Raw genomic sequence first — 19,131 nt, forward strand, 5'->3', positions numbered from 1 at the left:
GTACACTAATACTGGTTGCTGCTGTAGGACAAATCCGACAAGTTACTGGAGGAAGAGTAGCCCGTGAGTCCGCTCGAGTTGGTGCCCTCGTGGTTCTTCATGCCCAGCAGCTTGGCACGCGCGATGTCCATGGCGCTCATGCCCGTCACCTTGTAGCACGCGGCACAGAAAATCACCTTGCGCTGCGTCATCTGCAAGTCCGGGTCCACGAAGCTCAGCTTCCTCACGATCTTGCACGCGCTGCACACGTAGCCGAAGCAGAGTTTACAGGTGCGGTGGGTCTTGCCAAAGTCGCCCAGCCGACGTCCGCCCACTGGGGACGTGCATGTGACGCAGGTGCTGCTCTTGTTGGGGGCGCCGCGTGACTTGGACTCGGCGTACCGCCGCTCAAGCATGTAGGACAGCTTGCGCATGAGTCCGCAGTAGACGTACTCGAGGCTGCCGAGGAACAAGGTGGCCACGACCGGCAGCACGAGCTTGCGGATAAGTCCGTCGTCCACTGGGTCGATGATGCCCGTCGCGTACATCTCCATGGTGTTGTCGTTCACTTGGCGCCAGTACGCGATGAAGGAGATGTTGCCCCGCACGCGGTTCGGCAGCGTGTGGGTCTGCGGGAAATTGACCGAGTGCAGCAAGCTGTAGCCCAAGCGCTCGCCCGCCGCGTTCTTGACGATGCCGATGCCCTCGAGGTAGATGTAGTCGCGGTTCTTGATGAGTCCCGTCGAGTTGAAGGGGATGTCGAGCTCCATCCACTTGACGACGAGCGACCGGAAGGGGTCTTCGAGGGACGGCATGACCACGCCGTCCAGCACGGCGGCGGCGCTGAAGCTGTCGGCGTACGAGGCCTTGAGTCGCATGGTCTCGAGGTCTTCGCTGATGATGCCGAACATGAGGTCGTCCAGCTTGCCCTCCTTGGTGCCGACGCAGAGAATCGTGGGCAGCCCCGCTCCCGTGGCCTCGTCGGGAGTGGCCAAGCCTATGCTATCCGGACGCTCAGAGTAGATGCGCAGCCCCTTCCTCTCTTTGAGCGGCTTCCAGCGGCGAGGGTCCACCTTTCGTCCCGAGCTCATGAACTTCATACACAGGTCGAGGTTGCTCATGATGTAGGTGTTGGCTAGATCTTCGAGCGAGACCCTGTCGACGTCGGTTAGAGCGAGCTCCGGGAAGGGGTTGACGGTGTAGCGCTCCTTCATTTTGAGTTCGCCAACGGCCACGGAGGTCGTATGTGCTGGTCGATGAGGAGGTCTCGTCCACTCGATTTTGGGGGATTGAGGGTGGACGGAAGGGTCGAGTTCGTCGAGGTAGAATATCTACGCCTTATTTCGCGCCTCGCCTGAGCGGATCTGATACGCCACCTGCACAGGTTACTCATTGGGTGTCGGGAGAACGCAATTGGTTTGGATAAGACACCGATGTTCAGGCTGGGCTGCCGAAAAAAAGTTGTTTTTATCGATAATAAGCTTCGAGGACCCACTGGTCCACTTCAACATGGACAAGTATCTTTGCCATACCGCATCGTGTTTTCAGCCTCTTCAACTCGATGTCGCAGCGTCGAGACGAGAGCGAAACTTGAGAATCGCTGATGTGAGACTTCCGGGCTTGAAGTCTCAATGGGGAGAGGCTGTTAGCAGAGCCAACTCAGTATCTTGAGCCAAAGCACATCACGTCCAGCGCCACAGACATTTTTCCATCATTCCCCGCATCGCCAGATGCACAACACAATAGCCCAGCTACCGTTTGTATGAGCTGCAAGCCCTCAACTTGAGATTCTCTTGGACAAATGAGCTCAGATATTTGCCTGTGCAAGACGTAATCGTAATTCTGAAGATAAGATCGCCGGTAGTGCGATGCCTACGCTGTGAGCCAAGGGTCCTACGCCGTTTAGATTGGTTACTCTCAATCCAAGAATAGTATCGTGAAAAAAATCTGCGTCCAGTTGGTCGAGTACGCAACTTTTCATGGGCCCACACATCACCGTCTTATCCGAAGAAGTTGCGTCGTTCTAGACGCCTTATGAGTGACCATAGGCGCCGGTGTCCGCCATATCGCGTAATTAGGAGCATCGACAACTTCCTGCCACGGCGTACGTCAGTCGTGCACTTGCTGATTGAGCAAAACCCACCTAAAGGCACCTTCAGCTACCCTCCAAAAAGCTGCCTAAAATGAAGGAGCGCTACACCGTCAACCCCTTCCCGGAGCTCGCTCTAACCGACGTCGACAGGGTCTCGCTCGAAGATCTAGCCAACACCTACATCATGAGCAACCTCGACCTGTGTATGAAGTTCATGAGCTCGGGACGAAAGGTGGACCCTCGCCGCTGGAAGCCTCTCAAAGAGAGGAAGGGGCTGCGCATCTACTCTGAGCGTCCGGATAGCATAGGCTTGGCCACTCCCGACGAGACCACGGGAGCGGGGCTGCCCACGATTCTCTGCGTCGGCACCAAGGAGGGCAAGCTGGACGACCTCATGTTCGGCATCATCAGCGAAGACCTCGAGACCATGCGACTCAAGGCCTCGTACGCCGACAGCTTCAGCGCCGCCGCCGTGCTGGACGGCGTGGTCATGCCGTCCCTCGAAGACCCCTTCCGGTCGCTCGTCGTCAAGTGGATGGAGCTCGACATCCCCTTCAACTCGACGGGACTCATCAAGAACCGCGACTACATCTACCTCGAGGGCATCGGCATCGTCAAGAACGCGGCGGGCGAGCGCTTGGGCTACAGCTTGCTGCACTCGGTCAATTTCCCGCAGACCCACACGCTGCCGAACCGCGTGCGGGGCAACATCTCCTTCATCGCGTACTGGCGCCAAGTGAACGACAACACCATGGAGATGTACGCGACGGGCATCATCGACCCAGTTGACGACGGACTTATCCGCAAGCTCGTGCTGCCGGTCGTGGCCACCTTGTTCCTCGGCAGCCTCGAGTACGTCTACTGCGGACTCATGCGCAAGCTGTCCTACATGCTTGAGCGGCGGTACGCCGAGTCCAAGTCACGCGGCGCCCCCAACAAGAGCAGCACCTGCGTCACATGCACGTCCCCAGTGGGCGGACGTCGGCTGGGCGACTTTGGCAAGACCCACCGCACCTGTAAACTCTGCTTCGGCTACGTGTGCAGCGCGTGCAGGATCGTGAGGAAGCTGAGCTTCGTGGACCCGGACTTGCAGATGATGCAGCGCAAGGTGATTTTCTGTGCCGCGTGCTACAAGGAGGTGACGGGCATGAGCGCCATGGACATCGCGCGTGCCAAGCTGCTGGGCATGAAGAACCACGAGGGCACCAACTCGAGCGGACTCACGGGCTACTCTTCCTCCAGTAACTTGTCGGATTTGTCCTACAGCAGCAACCAGTATTAGTGTACCAATGTAAATACATGCACTAAATGAATGCTTTTGTTGCGCAACCACGAATGGGGTCTGCAAGAAGATGTAAATATGTGCGCGACACCCGCTCAAATTCAGATTGAAACTTAGCCTTCGGATAGGGTAGCAATCTCGATGAAGAGCAACATACAGTCGCGGCTTAATGTCCTTGGGGAAGGCGTGGTGCACCTGCGTGGTCTGGCGTTAAACTCGTGGGGACCCTTTCGCAATCGTTAATAACACGTCAAATTGGGGGAAACGATAAAACATGCCTATTTCGGCGAAGTGTTTGCAAAACATGCACTCTCCCCCGGTTGGGGGCTCTCACTAGAGCTCCTTCACCTCCGAAATTCAGATGCAAAACCTACCTAGTATAGCCATGCTAAATACGCTTGCGGTTTGCGTTGGTGGTTCCTTGTAGCTACAATAGCGAAGTTGTCGAGTACAGTTGCTCTATATGCTATTATTAGTTGACCGTGTTCGCTACGAGCGCGCTACTTCTGCAAACATATTGATTTAGATGAGTGTACAGCGAGACCTACTGCGACAAGTGGCACGTTGCGGAAATACCTCCACCGATTCTTGAGCTAAGCTTGTAGTAAGTCAGTACATACTCATTTATGTTCAGACTGCGTGAATCTTGTTGATTCGCAAACATCATTAGTACCACTGTGGCGAATAGGCCGGGGACGCCTGTATCAATATGTCTTTTAGGATGACAATTGCATGGTACGTTTTCACTAACGCAGCCAGCAACTACAGTAGAACGTTTAGATGATGACCTAAAACACCAAATGAGGTAGCGCGCAGTCTTTTGAAAATACGCGGACTTCCGCTCCGGTAGAGAATTTATATTCTGTAAGAAGCATACATGCAATACAGTATCAAGTAAAGGTGTAGGTATTCCCAGTACATCAAATTTGTCTACACGAAAAGCCAGCTGGCTGAGAATCAGCGAGCGCTTCAATGATTGTGATCCGAAGAAAATATACCGCGCACTGACGCTCCTGCTAGCGAAAAAAGAGGCAACTTGTACGTACTTCTACCGCATATTCGTCTCGTGGGTAGCTCCGTTTCTTGACTCGTCCAGTACTGCCATGCAGGTGTGTAAATATCAGGGCGCTGCGTTAACCAGAGAAGTGCGTGCTTCGCTTGCTGTGTTTTGACCGCTAATGGTATGGAGATGACTCCCAACCCCTGCCTAGTTTTCTGTGGGCCACTGCAGTACTCGCTTCCCAGAGAAAGTTCTTCTGGATATTTATCTTGCGTTCCATATGTGTGTCATATGCCAAACATCCAGTTTAGTTACTAATATAACGACAACTAGGATTACATCATCCCTGGTTAGCTGGAGCTGCAGCGGGGATCCGCTAAGGAGGGCCCTCATCGGGAGGGCCCTCGTAATAGAGTCGACATTTGGGAAACAGCCGGTTGTGACAAACGCACATTTGGGTCATTCGTAATAGGTGCATGTACCGAAATCGTCGGCAACGCTCTGTGGAAATGATACCGTTGCCGACGATCATAGCTCTACTATAAATAAGCATCCGAGGCGAAGTTTACTTTAGACTACTAGCAAATAATAAGAGGGATTGAGTGCTTGCCATTTTTCAGATCTCGTTGTGCTGATGATGCGCCCTGCTTTTCCAGCGTCTGGCTACGCCGTGTTCTACCTGCAAGTTTCCCAAGCGACTATTGATGAGCTCTACCTAGAAGCAGAGTCTCGGACCTACAGACCTGTGTTTCGAGAAGTAGGCGGAGCCGAAGATGATATGTTCAGAAGTCAATCGCGAGTTCAGCGCATGACACCTCCCCTTCGACGTGTTTCCGCTGCAATCCTTGAGGATGCAGCTACCCGCGACTCCAACTACGGACCCTGTGTGTTTTCGTTCATGCACTCGCGACCTGGGGTCTATACCAGGAACCTCATCAAGACTATGCAGACGAAGTGCGAGGTGCTGGGCATGCCCGCTACCCGGGCAGCATTCCGGCTAGTGTTATTATTGCCATCCAACGCGGGACAAGACCGCGGTTGTTTCCCCGCTGCTTTGACTTTGCCCGCCCTGAAATGGAGATTGATTTGGAGATCCCTACTGGATATGCAGTTGTGTTTCGTGGCGATTTATTTCATAGTGGTGTGGGGTATACTACTTCCAACTATAGGCTTCATTGCTACTTGTTTTTTCGAGACCTTGGTTGGAGACCAGACGTGGTGTCTAATTCGCTATTAGTATGCCAATACTGCGGTCGCACCGAACGAGTTTCGGCCCGAATTCGGCAGCACCGGTATTTCTGCCTGCAGAACCCGGATGGGCTCGCGCATCGTATCGCTCGGCGGGAGCAGCAAAATCGCCGCGGTGAGTATCCCTGCAACTATTGCAGCCAAGTTTTTTTTTTTGAGGTGCAAAGCACGCTTCGTTCTCATATTTTGGCTCAACACGGTTCGACCTCTAGCCAGAATGTTTAAGCTCAAATACATGTTCACTTAGGTAAATTTACTTTGTTTATGGTATGCGAGTGCGAATGCTTTTTTGCTTACAAAAATACTACGGCTTAGCAGAATATTTTATAAGACAAAGCGTACTATCTTGGTTACGATATGTACACTTTAATTAATTTGAAACCTAGAATTGTTTTAAAACACGCAGAGACTACTGCCACGTTCTGATGTATGCCTCTATCACTTGTGCTGGAACCACTGCTAGCTTCTTCGCCTCAGTCGTTTTTACGAGGTAATTACCTGGCCGTTACATGCTATAAACATAGTTGTACCCGATAATACACTAGAGCTGGCAGTGCTTCTTCGTCTTAGCACCCCCAGCATCCTTTCACCCGCGTTGTCCGCAGGCACTACTCTAAGAACACCGACATCTACTCCGAAACGTGCATTACTACCACATCCAGCATCCGACGTGGTGTCGGCAGACCAACACACTACGAACAACAACACCTATCCAGACGCGAGTATCGATGCCTTACCGCCACTCTGATGCTCACTACGAGGCAGCTTTGGTCGGCTGCGCAGCAAGTGAGTTCTCAGCTAGTGTCTCGGCTGGAGTTTCGGCCGGTGTCTCGGTTGATGTCAGTGACCTGGGTTTTAGCGTTCTGGGTAATTTCGACGTTGATAGCGATGGAGTAGCCGCTAGCGTGAACGCTGAGTCGTACCATGGGAATTCTGACGACGACGGAGATTGGGAAAGTGATGGCGAAGACGAAGACTCTATCATGGACTTGATACGAGAAGACTTCAACATCTCCAGCGCCGTCCACGAATTCGACTTTCCTGACTTCAATTTGGACGATGATCTACCTGTCTGTGATGAAATAGATTCGGAGTAGGACTGGGTTGACGACAAATTGCTGGCTTTGGTTTGTACTCATCAGCTTTCTGAGGAGGAAAAGCGTCTCGACAACTCAGCGGTGGTCGATGCAGACGACGTAGCGCAAACGGAGTCCGGTGAGATCGGAATGAGTGGGACCGACCTCCGTATGGTGGACGAAATCTACATTCTTCCGCCACCACCTCAGCTTACGTACGAATCGCACGATGCAGCTGAGGCAGCGATACATCAGTGGACATTGGAGCACTATTACAACGTCTCTCGACGACGGGTTCGGTATTTACCTGGTACCAAAATTGTGTGGGCGCGCAGCTATGAGTGCGATCGAGCAGGGTGGCCAAAGTGCACGCAGCATTTGGTGGATAGCGAGCGACAGCGGTCCATGCGTGGCTCGAAGCGTTGTGGATGCCCCATGCCGTTAAAAATGTGCGCGGTCTCTAAGTCTGACATCGAGGGACCTTGGAAAATTGTACACACTCGTGATAACAGTGAGGTACACAATCACCCTGCGGTAGACGATGTTCGTGTCCACGCCGCACACCGGCAGCGTGCTGCAGCAGGTCTATCGCTTACTCAACAGAGCATGGAGGAAACTATTGTCGGTCAGACAGCTGCCGGTATTCCAGTGGCCAAGATTCGAGCGGCCATCCTCCACAGCACCCCTGGTTCTCTTGCGCTCCCGAAAGATATTGGAAACCTCAAAATGAGGGCGCCATGGCGACGCAGACCCCGCTTGAAGCTCTTTTTACTCTGTTGAACAATCATAATTTTTTCTTCAGATATGAGATCAACCCAGCCACAAACGAGCTTCTGTATTTGCTGTGGCCGCATCCTGCTACACTTCGCCTGTACAAGTTACACTGTGATGTTCTGATAATGGATGGTACGTTCAAGACAAACAAGTACGACCTGCCACTAGTGAACGTCATCGCAATGACTGGAATGAATACTGTTCTGCCCGTGGCGCAGTGTTTCTTACCTGGACTAAAAGACAATGACTACACTTGATTTTTGATGCGATTTCGCGAATTGATTGACGAGCATGTTATCCAACTTCCATCGGTCAATCTAACCGATCGTGAATTGGCCGTGATGAATGCTCTTGACTCTGTGTTTCCTGAGGTTCCGTCACTAGTCTGCAGATGGCATCTGAACCAGAACGTATTGGCAAAGGTTCGCAGCGTTCTTGGCCAGGTTCAAGTGGAGAACCCCCTTCCTGGCCAAGATAAGTGGGAAAATACTTGGCAGACCGAGGTCTTCATGTCATTCTTCTATAGGGCAGTGGAAGCAAGCACTGAAAGTGACTTTGAATTGCAATGTGTGATTTTGAAAGACTTGTCTCCGGTACTGGCGGCCTACTTGGAGGCTCATTGGTGGAAGTACAAGACTAAAATCGTCCGGTGTTGGACGAACAAGTACAAGCAATTTGAGTATCGTGATACCTCAGCCATGGAGGGTATCCATGCCCAATGCAAGCGTTGGCTACAGGACAGCAATGGTGACCTGTACACCGCATTTACTCGGTTACTACCATGGTGGCTCTCTTCAGCAAGTGCTGTAAGCATTCGTGCTGCTCGTGATGCTACGATTCTACCGTACCTCTTTCGGAACGACAGATACACTCAAGTAGGCCGGATTATCACGGTATGGGCTCTGCGAGCAACTGACGAACTCTGCAAGGAGGCTATTCAAATGTTGACTGGAGCTAAACCGTGCCGTGGATGCACTGGTGTATTTCGGATCGTGAATGGGAGGCCCTGTGTACATGAATTGATTTCGATCATTCAGTGAAACGGTCGGATGAAACTACTTCCTACGATGTATGATCCACACTGGTGGATCTACCGCGACCGGATGGAGGCTTGGCGTCCACGCATCCTCGAACCCGCAAGTCTTCGCACTAAACGCAGGAAAGCCCAATCGCATCGTGTCAACCATGGGGCAAGTGGTACAGCACGAGATCCCACGCTTGCAGAAAGAGTTAACCAAAACAATCCAGCACCAGCACCAAGTTTTCTGCGAGGGATGACGAGCCATCTCATTACCAGTTCAAGCCAACCAAGCCTTCATCTCCACGCAATCACGAATGGCGGGATATTCCCAAGTAATGGGCTTGTTCATGTCACCACTGCCTACCAACAGGACGGCTTCAGAGTCGACACAAGCCTGGCCGGGCCCTACCAAACGTCTCACGCACATCCACGCACTTGGGGATACGCTAACAGACACCCGTTTTAACTTTAACACGTATTCTATAAAGTCTACCTAACGTGTACAAGCACACCCACAACGTTTAGGGCAGTATGTACTGCAATCGAAGTTGTACCACTGTACCATACAGAAGTTTCACAGATATGCAATTTGCAGATTTGCACCATACCTTGTACTTTAAACTTTTATAAGGGCTCTAGTGCGCAAGCATGTAAGCGCCAACGCATAAGTACCTTTCTCGTATGTTTCACTTTTAAACATGCAGGTAGATGTCATTTATATTTTAGATGCAGAAGTGTTACACTTGCGCGTGTTGCAAAAGTGTCACAGAATGCACCTTGCAGAAGGGATACACTTCTGCAATGTACAATTATGTACCACTTCGGTATGATGCACTTATGCTACACTTCTGCAATTTATGCCTTTGTAACACTGCTGATGCATTACTTATTAGTAAAATTAATAAATAAGCCTATCAAAACATCAGAAGTGTAGCATGGTTTCCGTGTTAACTTTCTCACTACAGGTTACGTGTAAGTTAACCTAGCTGACGGACTTCATCCGAAGTAATAGTGTGCGGATGACATTTTGCGTACACAAGCCCTTGGCCTTTTCTTGACTGAAGCCACGATATTTCCTTCGACCCGAAGGATACCGGTCGCATGAGCAGTAGAGGCCACGTAGTCACAGGTTCGCTATTTTGAGCTTGGGCCCCTGCGAGGAAGTTATGGGCGAGGCGATGAGTTCACATGCGCCGAAGCTGGCGTAGTATTAGCGATCTTGTCGCTCATGACGACCATCGAGAGGGCGGAATCAGCTATCGCTCCGTCAGAATTAGGGACCGGGACCGGCAGGTCTGGATCAGATGCAGAATGCAGCGAGGAGGCAGCTTCTTCATCCAGCTCAGGCTCTGCTCCCAAATCACCAGTACAGGAAGAATCCGATCCATTTACCGGCACAGCGTTGCCACCCGAGTCAAGCTGGCTCTGCCAAGCGAGGGATCCCAAATACCTAGCATATCGGGGATTGAACGGCACTTGGTTGTCCACAGCCTCCTTAAATCTTGGGTTGACGCCGCTGTAGTCGGTTGTAAAGTCGCGCAACGTTGCCACGGCCTCTCGAGCCGAGTCTCGCGTCATTTCATGAGCTTCCATCGCTTCAGAGTCACAAAGCAACAAATTATACGATCTCGTGGCAGATACATGAGCCGCCGTATCCCGCATCAACACGAGTAATATGTCTCGTGCTCCTGCCGAGAAGCTGCCAGCCACTTGCGCACCCAAGCACTCAATAACCGCGGCAGCAGACTCAGCAACACCATCGGCATCACGCTTCCGAACAGCCATCGCCATAGCAGCCAGCTCTGCCGACATCGCGGCTCGCGCCACAGAGCCACAGAGCTGATTGCGCTGTCGTAGAAGCTTGGCCAGAGCCTGGTCGGCCGCCGACTCGGGCGCTTGAACTGGGGCGTCGCAGGTTCTACCAACGCGCGAGTCAGTCGAAGTGATAGCAGCGCGGGCTCGATGTGGGTAACGAGCGCCATCTTGGCGCTAGTCTAGCACCCCGTTGGGCGCTTTTTCCAGAGGGAACGTGTCGTTAGCAGTGCTCTGCAAGAAGCTCTCTCTCTCTTCTGGCGTTAGCGCCTTCCACTTCGTGCGCAGGGCCTTGCCGGCGCGATTGCTGAGCCATGCCTTGGTGACTGCAGCCTCATGCGCGCCGTCGAGCTCTTCTTGAGCGAAAACCTTCGCCTGGGCAGACACTCCCTGCCCTTGCTGTAGCTGGGATGCCCAGGCGAAGAAGGCGCGGTGGACACGCATGAGAGGTGGGAGAGTGCTTTATGAACCGAGCTCTCGTTTTGGTACATGTACCTATTACGAATGACCCAAATGTGCGTTTGTCACAATCGGCTGTTTCCCAAATGTCGACTCTATTACGAGGGCCCTCCTTAGCGGATCCCCTGCAGCGCTATCATACAACAGAGCTGTGGTCCTATTCACATCGGTATTTACCATCAACGCACGACAGCTACACTTCCGGAAGCCTCGCTGTGCCCACCAGACCTGAAGACCTCCCACCACACACCCAAAGCTCGAAGCCATGAAGTTCGCCATTGCAGCCGTAATCGCCTCGCTCCTGCTCGTCGAGACCTCCGCTGACCTCGGTTTTAGCTGCTCAAGAGTTCCCTACATTACTTAAGTACGTGCGAGAACCCAAGCCTGCCTCTAGTTTGTGCAAGCAATGGCGTCACCTACCAGAATGGATGCGAGTTCAACAAGGCCAACTGCGACAAAAAGGGCATGAGAATCCTGCACGAGGGCAGGTGCAGTAGAAGCGAGGGTGGCCGGCGTTTAAGAAACGCTCAGGCTTGACCTTGATGGGATCAGTGGGCCAAAACGCGAGGGGGGGGCTCCTCGTGTTCCAGCGTAGCAACGTGCGTTTAGGCAAGAATTTACCTTGCGATAAAAATACGACTAGTAGTACTTATGTAGTACGGCTAGTTCTTGTTGTAATTGGCTATGCTTTCGTCTAGTGGTGCTAAGAATTTAATCGTTACGATTCGGTATCGCAATTCAATCGGATTTGCACGATCTCAAGTCGACACGTCCCTCAAATCGATCGAATCGTCTGAATCCGACTCGATCCAATACAAATCGAACAGGCTTAAGACCTGCGAGATTTGGTTTTTCGATACATTGGCATTAAACTAGTTATAGCAGGTAAATCATTAAAACGCAGGTCGATACCCAGTCGACTTGAATCGAACGGAAGTGCTTATCCGGATCCGGATACATAATCTGGCCTTGAGCCCTCTGAGTTGCTTCGTTGCGACCGTGACCAAGGATGGCAGACGCGCAAGGCGACACTCTCGTTGACGACGAAGATATCCATGATGCTGATGATGAAGGCCACAACAACGCTGTAGAAAGATCCACTACCTCCAGCGAGCTGAGGTCACGCAAGCGTTCCGACGTCTGGCCATTTATCAAAGAGCTTGGTAATGGCAGATACTCCTGCAAGTGCTGCGAGCGTGAGGGCAAAACACAGGTCTGGAACTCGACGGCTCACACAACAATGCGTAACCATCTCAAGCAATACCACGGAGACGAGTACGGCGGTGGTACGGATGCAAGCACATCAAGGCAGACGGATCTATTCTACCATGGCTTCGAACGTATGGTGAAACAGCGCCTAGGGAGTGACTTCAGCAAAGCCGACGCCGATCAAGCTCTGGTTGACTGGGTCGTGTCGAACGCTCAGCCATTTTTGGCCGTCGAGCAGCCCAAGTCCATCGCTTTCTGCGCAACATTACAGCCGTCCTACAAGGTACCTTGCCGCCAGACAGTCCGAAGCCACGCAATCCAGCGCTGGAAGGTGGAGAAAAACCTGGCTCGGAAGATCATCCTGCGCTGCCTCATTTTAGAGGATGTTGGTGCGAGTTGTACGAGTATTACCACAGATTTGTGGACGTCCCCAGCGAAAAAAGGCTACATGGTGGTGCCGCTGCACTGGATTGACGCCAACTGGAACCTGCGATCCGTCATCATAGGATTCATACGCGCGGAATACCCCCATACTGGTGTTCGGCTAGCTGACCACCTCCTTGACGTTGTGAAATCCATGGATGGAACGCTTCTACACACTATCTGGGCGATCACTACCGACAATGCTACGAACAATGCAAGCATGGTGCGGTCGATCAAGGCAAAGCTGCCTCATGAAGTTGAAGCGCACGCTGAAGCGACGATGCCGTCGTCAGCTGCTGCCATGACGGCTGAATCAAGCGCAATGCTTTCCGAGCCACACGATGTCTTTCAAGTGCGATGTCTCGCACATGTATTGCAGTTGGCTGTGAAAGAAGGCCTAAAGGTGTGCTCCATCATAGACACGAGTATTGGCCATATTCGAGATGTACTGAAGAAGCTGACGGAATCGATTGCGCTGAACGAAGAGCTGAAAAGGGCGTGCAAGGTGTTGAAGGTAACCTTTCGTCAGCCTGAACTCGACTGCGTTACTCGTTGGAATAGCACCTGGGAAATGGTGCTGTCAGCCATCCACCTGCGCAAGCCGATTGAGGAACTGCTCCACCGCATCCGTGAAGGTCACGAAGGTTACACGGACTACGCCATCAAAGCCGACGACCGGCTTGCTTATTCTCTCGGAGACGAAGCCTGGGCAATGCTGACCGAGTTCTGCAGTTTCCTCACACCCGTAAAGGCCGCAACTACCATGATGTCTGAAAAAAACTATCCAACCTTTGGCATGGCTGTGGTCGTCTTTACGCTCATCTCCAATCACGCTGCCAAGGTGGCGCTCCATGCTAACTCCAGCTTCACTGCAGACTTCGCGACGGTATTCAAGTCGAAACTAGGCGAGTACACGGCGCATGTAAAGAGTCGCGAAGCTCAGATAGCCGCTGTTTTGGATCCACGGGCAAAGTCACTTCTCCCAAGCATAGTTGACGACATGGGTACCATCCGGCAGTACGTCTTGGACGAGTATGGCTCATCCTACAAAGCCCGATTCGAGCGCCAGCAACAAGAGGCAAGCAGCCCTCGTCTCAGCCAGCAGGAAGAACGCGACGCTGCACTTGGAGAGGCGTTATTCCAGCTGATCGACGACACGTTCGGGTCTGACGAGCCTGCCAGCTTCGAAGGAGAATCATTCGCGTCAGAGCTGGACCGTTGGATGGCTCATCGCGACAAAACAATGAGCTCCAAGACGAGCAGCCACGAAGTTTGCGCGTGGATGAGAAGCTTGGACCAGTTCCAAGAATTCAGCTCATGGCGCGTGACTTTCTTGCTGTCATGGCGACTTCAGTTCCTAGCGAGCAGGCTTTTTCAGCAGCTGGTACAACCGTGAGCAAACGACGCGCACGCCTCGGTGACGACGCCGTCACAGCCATCTCTGAGCTGCAATCGTTTCTGGATTTCAACGAAGCAACTCTCAAACTTGAAGCCGACGGGACCAGCGAATAGTCATTACCCACGCATCACCTCCATAGGGACCCATATCAAACCAAATACACGCTATTGATTCATCATCCCTCCAGTGCAATTCATTTCGACGACTCTGCTGTAGGCGAGGTTCGGTTCGAAGCCGTCTAGACTCAATAATTCTATCGTGAAGCCTTCGTTATCCATAGTTCTGCGCTGCAGAATCCTCCCGAAATCCACGGCTACCACATGCGAGAACAAGATGACTGTCGACCAGTTCGACCTCGTTCCTCTCGCGCCGACCGTGCTACTGGCCAGAGCTCGTGTGGTCCTCGAGTTCAACTTGAGCTCTCCAAGTCCGGGCCATCCTCCAATCGACTACATAATATGTAGCACATATCCAACAGATCCAGTCCATTCCAGCTGCCCACAAAGTCGGCCCTATTCATGATCACGGGCGGGTTGTCGACGGCGGAGCTGCCAGCGTCCGCGAACGCCCGCATCGAGTACACCGACATGGCGCTCGTGAACCACATGAACAAGCAGCACCCGTTCCACGCGCCTCGAACTCGTACGAGTCTGTACTCCAACTGGAAGCATAGTTTTGGTCACAACTTCCAGTCTGCCCTTCAAGTAAAACGCCGATGTCGCCCACGAGTTTTAGACGGCCGCCAACAACGTCACGAAGCTCGAGCAAAGCCCACATTTCTGCACCGAAGGAGACGGCCACCCCACGCACTAAGTCACCGACGTGCTGTGCGCACCCCCAAGTTCGTCGCCGTCGGAAGGGTTGAAATCTTCACGCAGCAGAGTCCTCTGCCCTTCTAGAACAGGGGCACTTGCGTCTTAATCACTTGCGTCTTAATCAAGTGTAAGCTTGTACATCAATAGCTCCACATAGGCTAAGCCTTTGTCGTGAACTGCAACTGCATCTAGTCCTGCGCTTCCACAACTTATGGGCTCTTCGTTCCCTCGTGTATGTTCTCGAAGTACGAGAACTCCAAGTACTCGTGAGAACCGCATAGTCGCCAGATTCAGGGGCTACTGGTTCACCAAAAGTGCGCCGTAATGGACTTCTGTTTCTTCCGCACCATCTCGAGGATGAAGAGACCGAACGTCGTGCGCAGGTGAATACCACCAGGGCACCTGGTCTCGCGATGACCAGGGCTCTGCCGGGGTTACCATGGGTATGGACCGCTACCAGGAGTCCTCGGTTGGTCGAACCCAAACGCCATCGGCGCCTGCTTCATCATACCATACTGCACCTAGCGCAGGAACGCCACCACAGGGCTCGCATTCACCTCCTCTTGAATCGACCGTGCCGGTCTCCATCTTCGAACCAGCCTCTTCACGGCACAGCACGACCGAAGCCTCCACGAAGCTCAGTGAGTTGATGGACGCGTAATGCTTCTTCGCCGTCAGCTCAAACGACAAGAGGTCACAGACTCTCACCGAGGCCTCGGCAGCAAGCTTCAGCCATGACTTCGCCTTCAGGATCTCCACATCCTCCTGGCGCTTGGTCACGAAATCGTCCGTCGGCTTGTCGATCAAAAACATCGGCTCAAAGTCATTGAACGATCCGCGGATCAGGAACTCGCTGTGCAGCTCCACCAGCGGCAACAGCACCTCCTCCAGTTGCTCGCCCACCGTCTTGCGCGAAATGAGGACCACCGTGCACGTTCTTGCCGCTGGCGATGATGGGGAGACTGCCGACGTTTGACATGCTCACGAATCGTGAGCATCGTGAGTCACGATGTCGTCGTCAGGCAGGAACGTCGCGGACGCCTTGTGCAATGCCAGCAGCTTGTACGTGTTTCAGGTGCACCAGGTGCACCAGGCCCAGCAGGTTGGCCTTCACCTCCTTCGTGAACACCGACCGGATCTGCGGACGCCACGGCACGATCGTCACGAAGTCGGCGGGGGCACCCTCCTCGTCCTTGCTGGCCCTCAGCGTGGATCGAGCATGGCAGCTCAGGGTAGTACTGGAACGTCATCTACAGCGCCACGACGCCAGTCTTCCGCCAGGCGAACCTCGTTCACCACAACGGCAATCGACGCCTCCTTCTTCGTGATCTCAATTACGGGGCCCGAGATGTCGATGGGGCTGTCGAACACGCGAACACCGGCGACATCGATCACGTACTTATGGCCGCCGGAGGGAGAAGACGCACCGGGATCACAAGCCGCATCTTCTTCTCCACGACGTGAGTTGACAGGATAAGCGCCTCCAGCCAGTCCTTGTCGCGCACGGACGCGGCGAGCGCCGCAATCTACTCGTCAGCAGACAGAACGGTGTCCTCCTCAGTGGAGATCGACACCTCCACACTGCCTTCGCTCTTCGTGACCTCAGCACCGGCGATGTCCACAATCGGCTTGGCAGCAGCAACCGGTGCGGCAGCAATCGCACCGCTCTCCTTCACGACGTTGATGAAGCCAGTATTGATGCCTCCCTGAATATCCACCTCGGGCTCGTCCACCTCCGTGCCGTAGCGGACAGCCACGGGGTCCTGCAGGATGAACACGCGCTGCTCGTCGGACTCCCGACACCGAATCCAATTCCTCCGAGTACCACAGAGAGTCCCATCTTGAACCTTGTCCTGGATTCCGTGTCGATCGCAGGCACGAAGTTCACCGGCTTGCCACCCATGCGGCACAGCTCCAGGAAGAAGTCGCAGTCCGGCACCGACATCAGCGTCGACACCGTCGCAGGGTACTTCGCAATGAATGCGCTCAGCGTTTCGCGCGGGTTTGACTTGAGCTCCGACTGGTCAAACAGTGCGCCAGCGCTCTCGTGACGGAAACGCTCCTCCGTGCGCGTGATGAACTTGCTCACGCGCGAGACGTACGTGTCGTTCCACCCAGCGCTGCGGCTTGCCTTCTACCTCCACGTAGGTCAAGTCGACCAGTCGCGTCAACACGTCTCCGTACGACATCTCCTCCAGCTCCGTCGGGACAACCTCGCCGGTCTCGACGTTGCGCTTACAGCCGAAGTAAGGCTTCTGGTAGTCCGCGTTCAGGTGCGCGATGATGTCCTGCTTGTTCAGGCGGAGCGCCAGCTCCACCTGTTCGCGCGGGATCGAGAAGTACTTGTCGTTGAACTCCTTCCACAGCAGCGCGCAGCGGTTGGCCACCACGTGGATCGGTTCGCCCAGCTCCGATGTCACCGTGACAACGCCGCCCACGACGCCCGTGTAGCTCGTCTCCCACTCCAGCCCCGACTCGATACCAGGAGTGTCCACCAGCAGCTTCTTCACTGCCGGCGCGGTCGCAGCCTCCTTCGCGACCATCACGCGAGAGCCCATCAGGATACCATCCGCAGGCTTCTTGTGCAGGTGGCCGCGCCAGACTCCACTCGCCCGTGAGGTACTGCTTCGAGTCCTTCCAGTTGCCGAAGCCAGAGCCCACCAGCAGCAGCACGTTCGACACGCGACGGATGGCGGCGACGTCTCCTCCATCGGCTGGTGGAAGGCGCTGGTATCCCAACGCAGGAGCGTGCGCTTGAGATGATGTCGCAGATGGAGGCCGTTGACATCAAGGTGGTGTACTTCAAGACCGGTTCGGTGGACGGTATCCACGCGGTGCTGAAGATTGCCGCGGTGATGCCGTCGATGACCGTGATGCTGCCGTGGACTGGCGGCCGCGCTGGTGGCCACCACAGCTTCGAGGACTGTGGCGCATACGAAGAACCATGGGGAACTGGAAGCCTCACTGCTTCGCGTTCAGGTACAGCATGTTGATCGCGATGCCAAGACCAAGCTTTATCTTCGACACCAGCTCGTTCACCGCGTCCTCGAAGATGTTCGGGCGCGACAGGCCACCCGCCGCAAGCTCGCCGTGGAAACCCGCGTTCTGGATTGCTGCAACGAGGTCAATACATTCCAGGCTCGTCGTGGGCTTCATACCCGCGACCATGATGGGGGGCTTGTTCAGCGCGTGCGTGAACCTGTTGTAGAGCCCGCCCGACGCAGTCACATGCGGGCCGAACTTCTTCGCCCACATCACCTCGGCAGGAGTTAAGGTCGGCGTAGCGTCGATGAACTGCTGCAGGCCGATGTGAGGGGTGTACTTCGTCGATGTGCTCATGACGGGGTGCTTGGCGGTCGCCATCACCGCCTCGATGCCCAGGCCTTCCGCGAACTTGTCGCTCAGCTTCGCCACGCCAAGGTCAGGTCCAAACTCCAGCACGTGAGTCGCGCTCGAGTGGTGCTCCGCGATCTTTGCCCACGTCGCAGTCCAGTCAACGAGCTGCAGCAACGGTATGTTAATAAGTTCATCGACAACGTCGTCCACCGTCTGCAGGTTGGTAGTCTCCTCGCTCGTAGCGTACTCAGGCAGCTGCAGCTGGCTGTCCTTGATGGCGCACTTGACACGCTCAACGTCCTGGACCTGCTTCGGCTTGGCCTCAGTCAGCAGCTGTGTGTGTGGAAAGGAGCCAACAGCGGCAAGTACGACAGCGAACCCGTGAGTGCAGGATGCGCATCTGGTTGGCGTCGGTCTTCGCGAATAGGGCCTCCAGCGCCTGCTTCAGCAGCGTCAGCGTAGCCGCGAAGCCGGTCATGTGCATCATGGTGCGACGCTTGGCCGCCTCGATGACCTTGAGCACGTGTTCCATCTTGCGAACGCTCTCGACCAGCATCGGGCCGGCATCCGCGACCTTCTTTCAGCTGCGCGCAAATGAGTCCGAGGGAGGCCGGTCGCGAGCCCTCGCGCTCGCTGTGGCGCCAGGCGCTGCTCTTGCTCTCCAGTCCCGCGATCCTCAAGAAGAACGCTCGCGGGGAAGCGCTCGGGTGAAGTCGTAGGGCCAACAGGGCGAGCGAAAACCTGCAGGAGCCGCAGGCGTGCGCAGGTAGTGTCAGCTGCAGTCCGAGTCGACCCCTTGGGATGGAGTATCAAACGTGTATGAGGATAAAGAGAGCACATATCTTATTGGTTCTTAATCGCTTGTTTTAAGCCAATTAGATGCTTCTGAGGACCTTTCTATATGAATCCACCTCTATTTATGATCTGGACTATAAGCTATTACAAAAGGTTTTACCTTTGTAATCACATATCGACGAGCGGATCCAATCGACTCGGAGTCGGCGTCGATCGGAATCAGGCGATTCACTGCCGGATCGGGTCAAATTAGTCAGACGAGGCATCCCGTTGATCCGATTGGGTTACTTTCGTCACAAGATTCGTTCGGAAGACCCCGCTGACTACACGATGATCTGCAGGATGGAGCAGGTCATCACGGCGTTGTCTGCGTCGCAGAAGACATGCCCAACGAGATGACGTAGACACGGC

General features: G+C 54.1%; 4 protein-coding genes across 4 annotated transcripts; 1 reads left to right on the plus strand and 3 right to left on the minus strand.

The window, feature by feature from the left end:
- Positions 1-5: 5 nt before the first annotated feature.
- PHYSODRAFT_254175 (hypothetical protein) lies at positions 6-1,193 on the minus strand (the record flags this gene model as incomplete). Its single annotated transcript, XM_009538260.1, has 1 exon — positions 6-1,193. One exon carries the CDS (start codon positions 1,191-1,193, stop codon positions 6-8), a length of 1,188 nt encoding a protein of 395 aa, XP_009536555.1.
- A 913-nt stretch (positions 1,194-2,106) lies between these two features.
- On the plus strand, positions 2,107-3,353 carry PHYSODRAFT_565158 (hypothetical protein; the record flags this gene model as incomplete). Its single annotated transcript, XM_009538261.1, has 1 exon — positions 2,107-3,353. The coding sequence occupies exon 1, from the start codon at positions 2,163-2,165 to the stop codon at positions 3,351-3,353; it is 1,191 nt and encodes a 396-aa protein (XP_009536556.1). The 5' UTR covers positions 2,107-2,162.
- Positions 3,354-9,636: 6,283 nt separating this feature from the next.
- On the minus strand, positions 9,637-10,728 carry PHYSODRAFT_340173 (hypothetical protein; the record flags this gene model as incomplete). The annotated part of the gene is made up of 2 exons (XM_009538262.1): positions 9,637-10,390; positions 10,502-10,728. The coding sequence occupies 2 exons, from the start codon at positions 10,726-10,728 to the stop codon at positions 9,637-9,639; spliced, it is 981 nt and encodes a 326-aa protein (XP_009536557.1).
- A 4,166-nt stretch (positions 10,729-14,894) lies between these two features.
- On the minus strand, positions 14,895-18,481 carry PHYSODRAFT_340175 (hypothetical protein; the record flags this gene model as incomplete). The annotated part of the gene is made up of 14 exons (XM_009538263.1): positions 14,895-14,991; positions 15,070-15,110; positions 15,163-15,526; positions 15,575-15,630; positions 15,671-15,781; positions 15,877-15,987; positions 16,017-16,115; positions 16,164-16,382; positions 16,415-16,723; positions 16,749-17,098; positions 17,130-17,316; positions 17,399-17,465; positions 17,555-18,258; positions 18,305-18,481. 14 exons carry the CDS (start codon positions 18,479-18,481, stop codon positions 14,895-14,897), a joined length of 2,892 nt encoding a protein of 963 aa, XP_009536558.1.
- Positions 18,482-19,131: the final 650 nt, after the last annotated feature.

This window comes from Phytophthora sojae (genome assembly GCF_000149755.1).
Source record: "Phytophthora sojae unplaced genomic scaffold PHYSOscaffold_11, whole genome shotgun sequence".
NCBI classification, from domain to species: domain Eukaryota; phylum Oomycota; class Peronosporomycetes; order Peronosporales; family Peronosporaceae; genus Phytophthora; species Phytophthora sojae.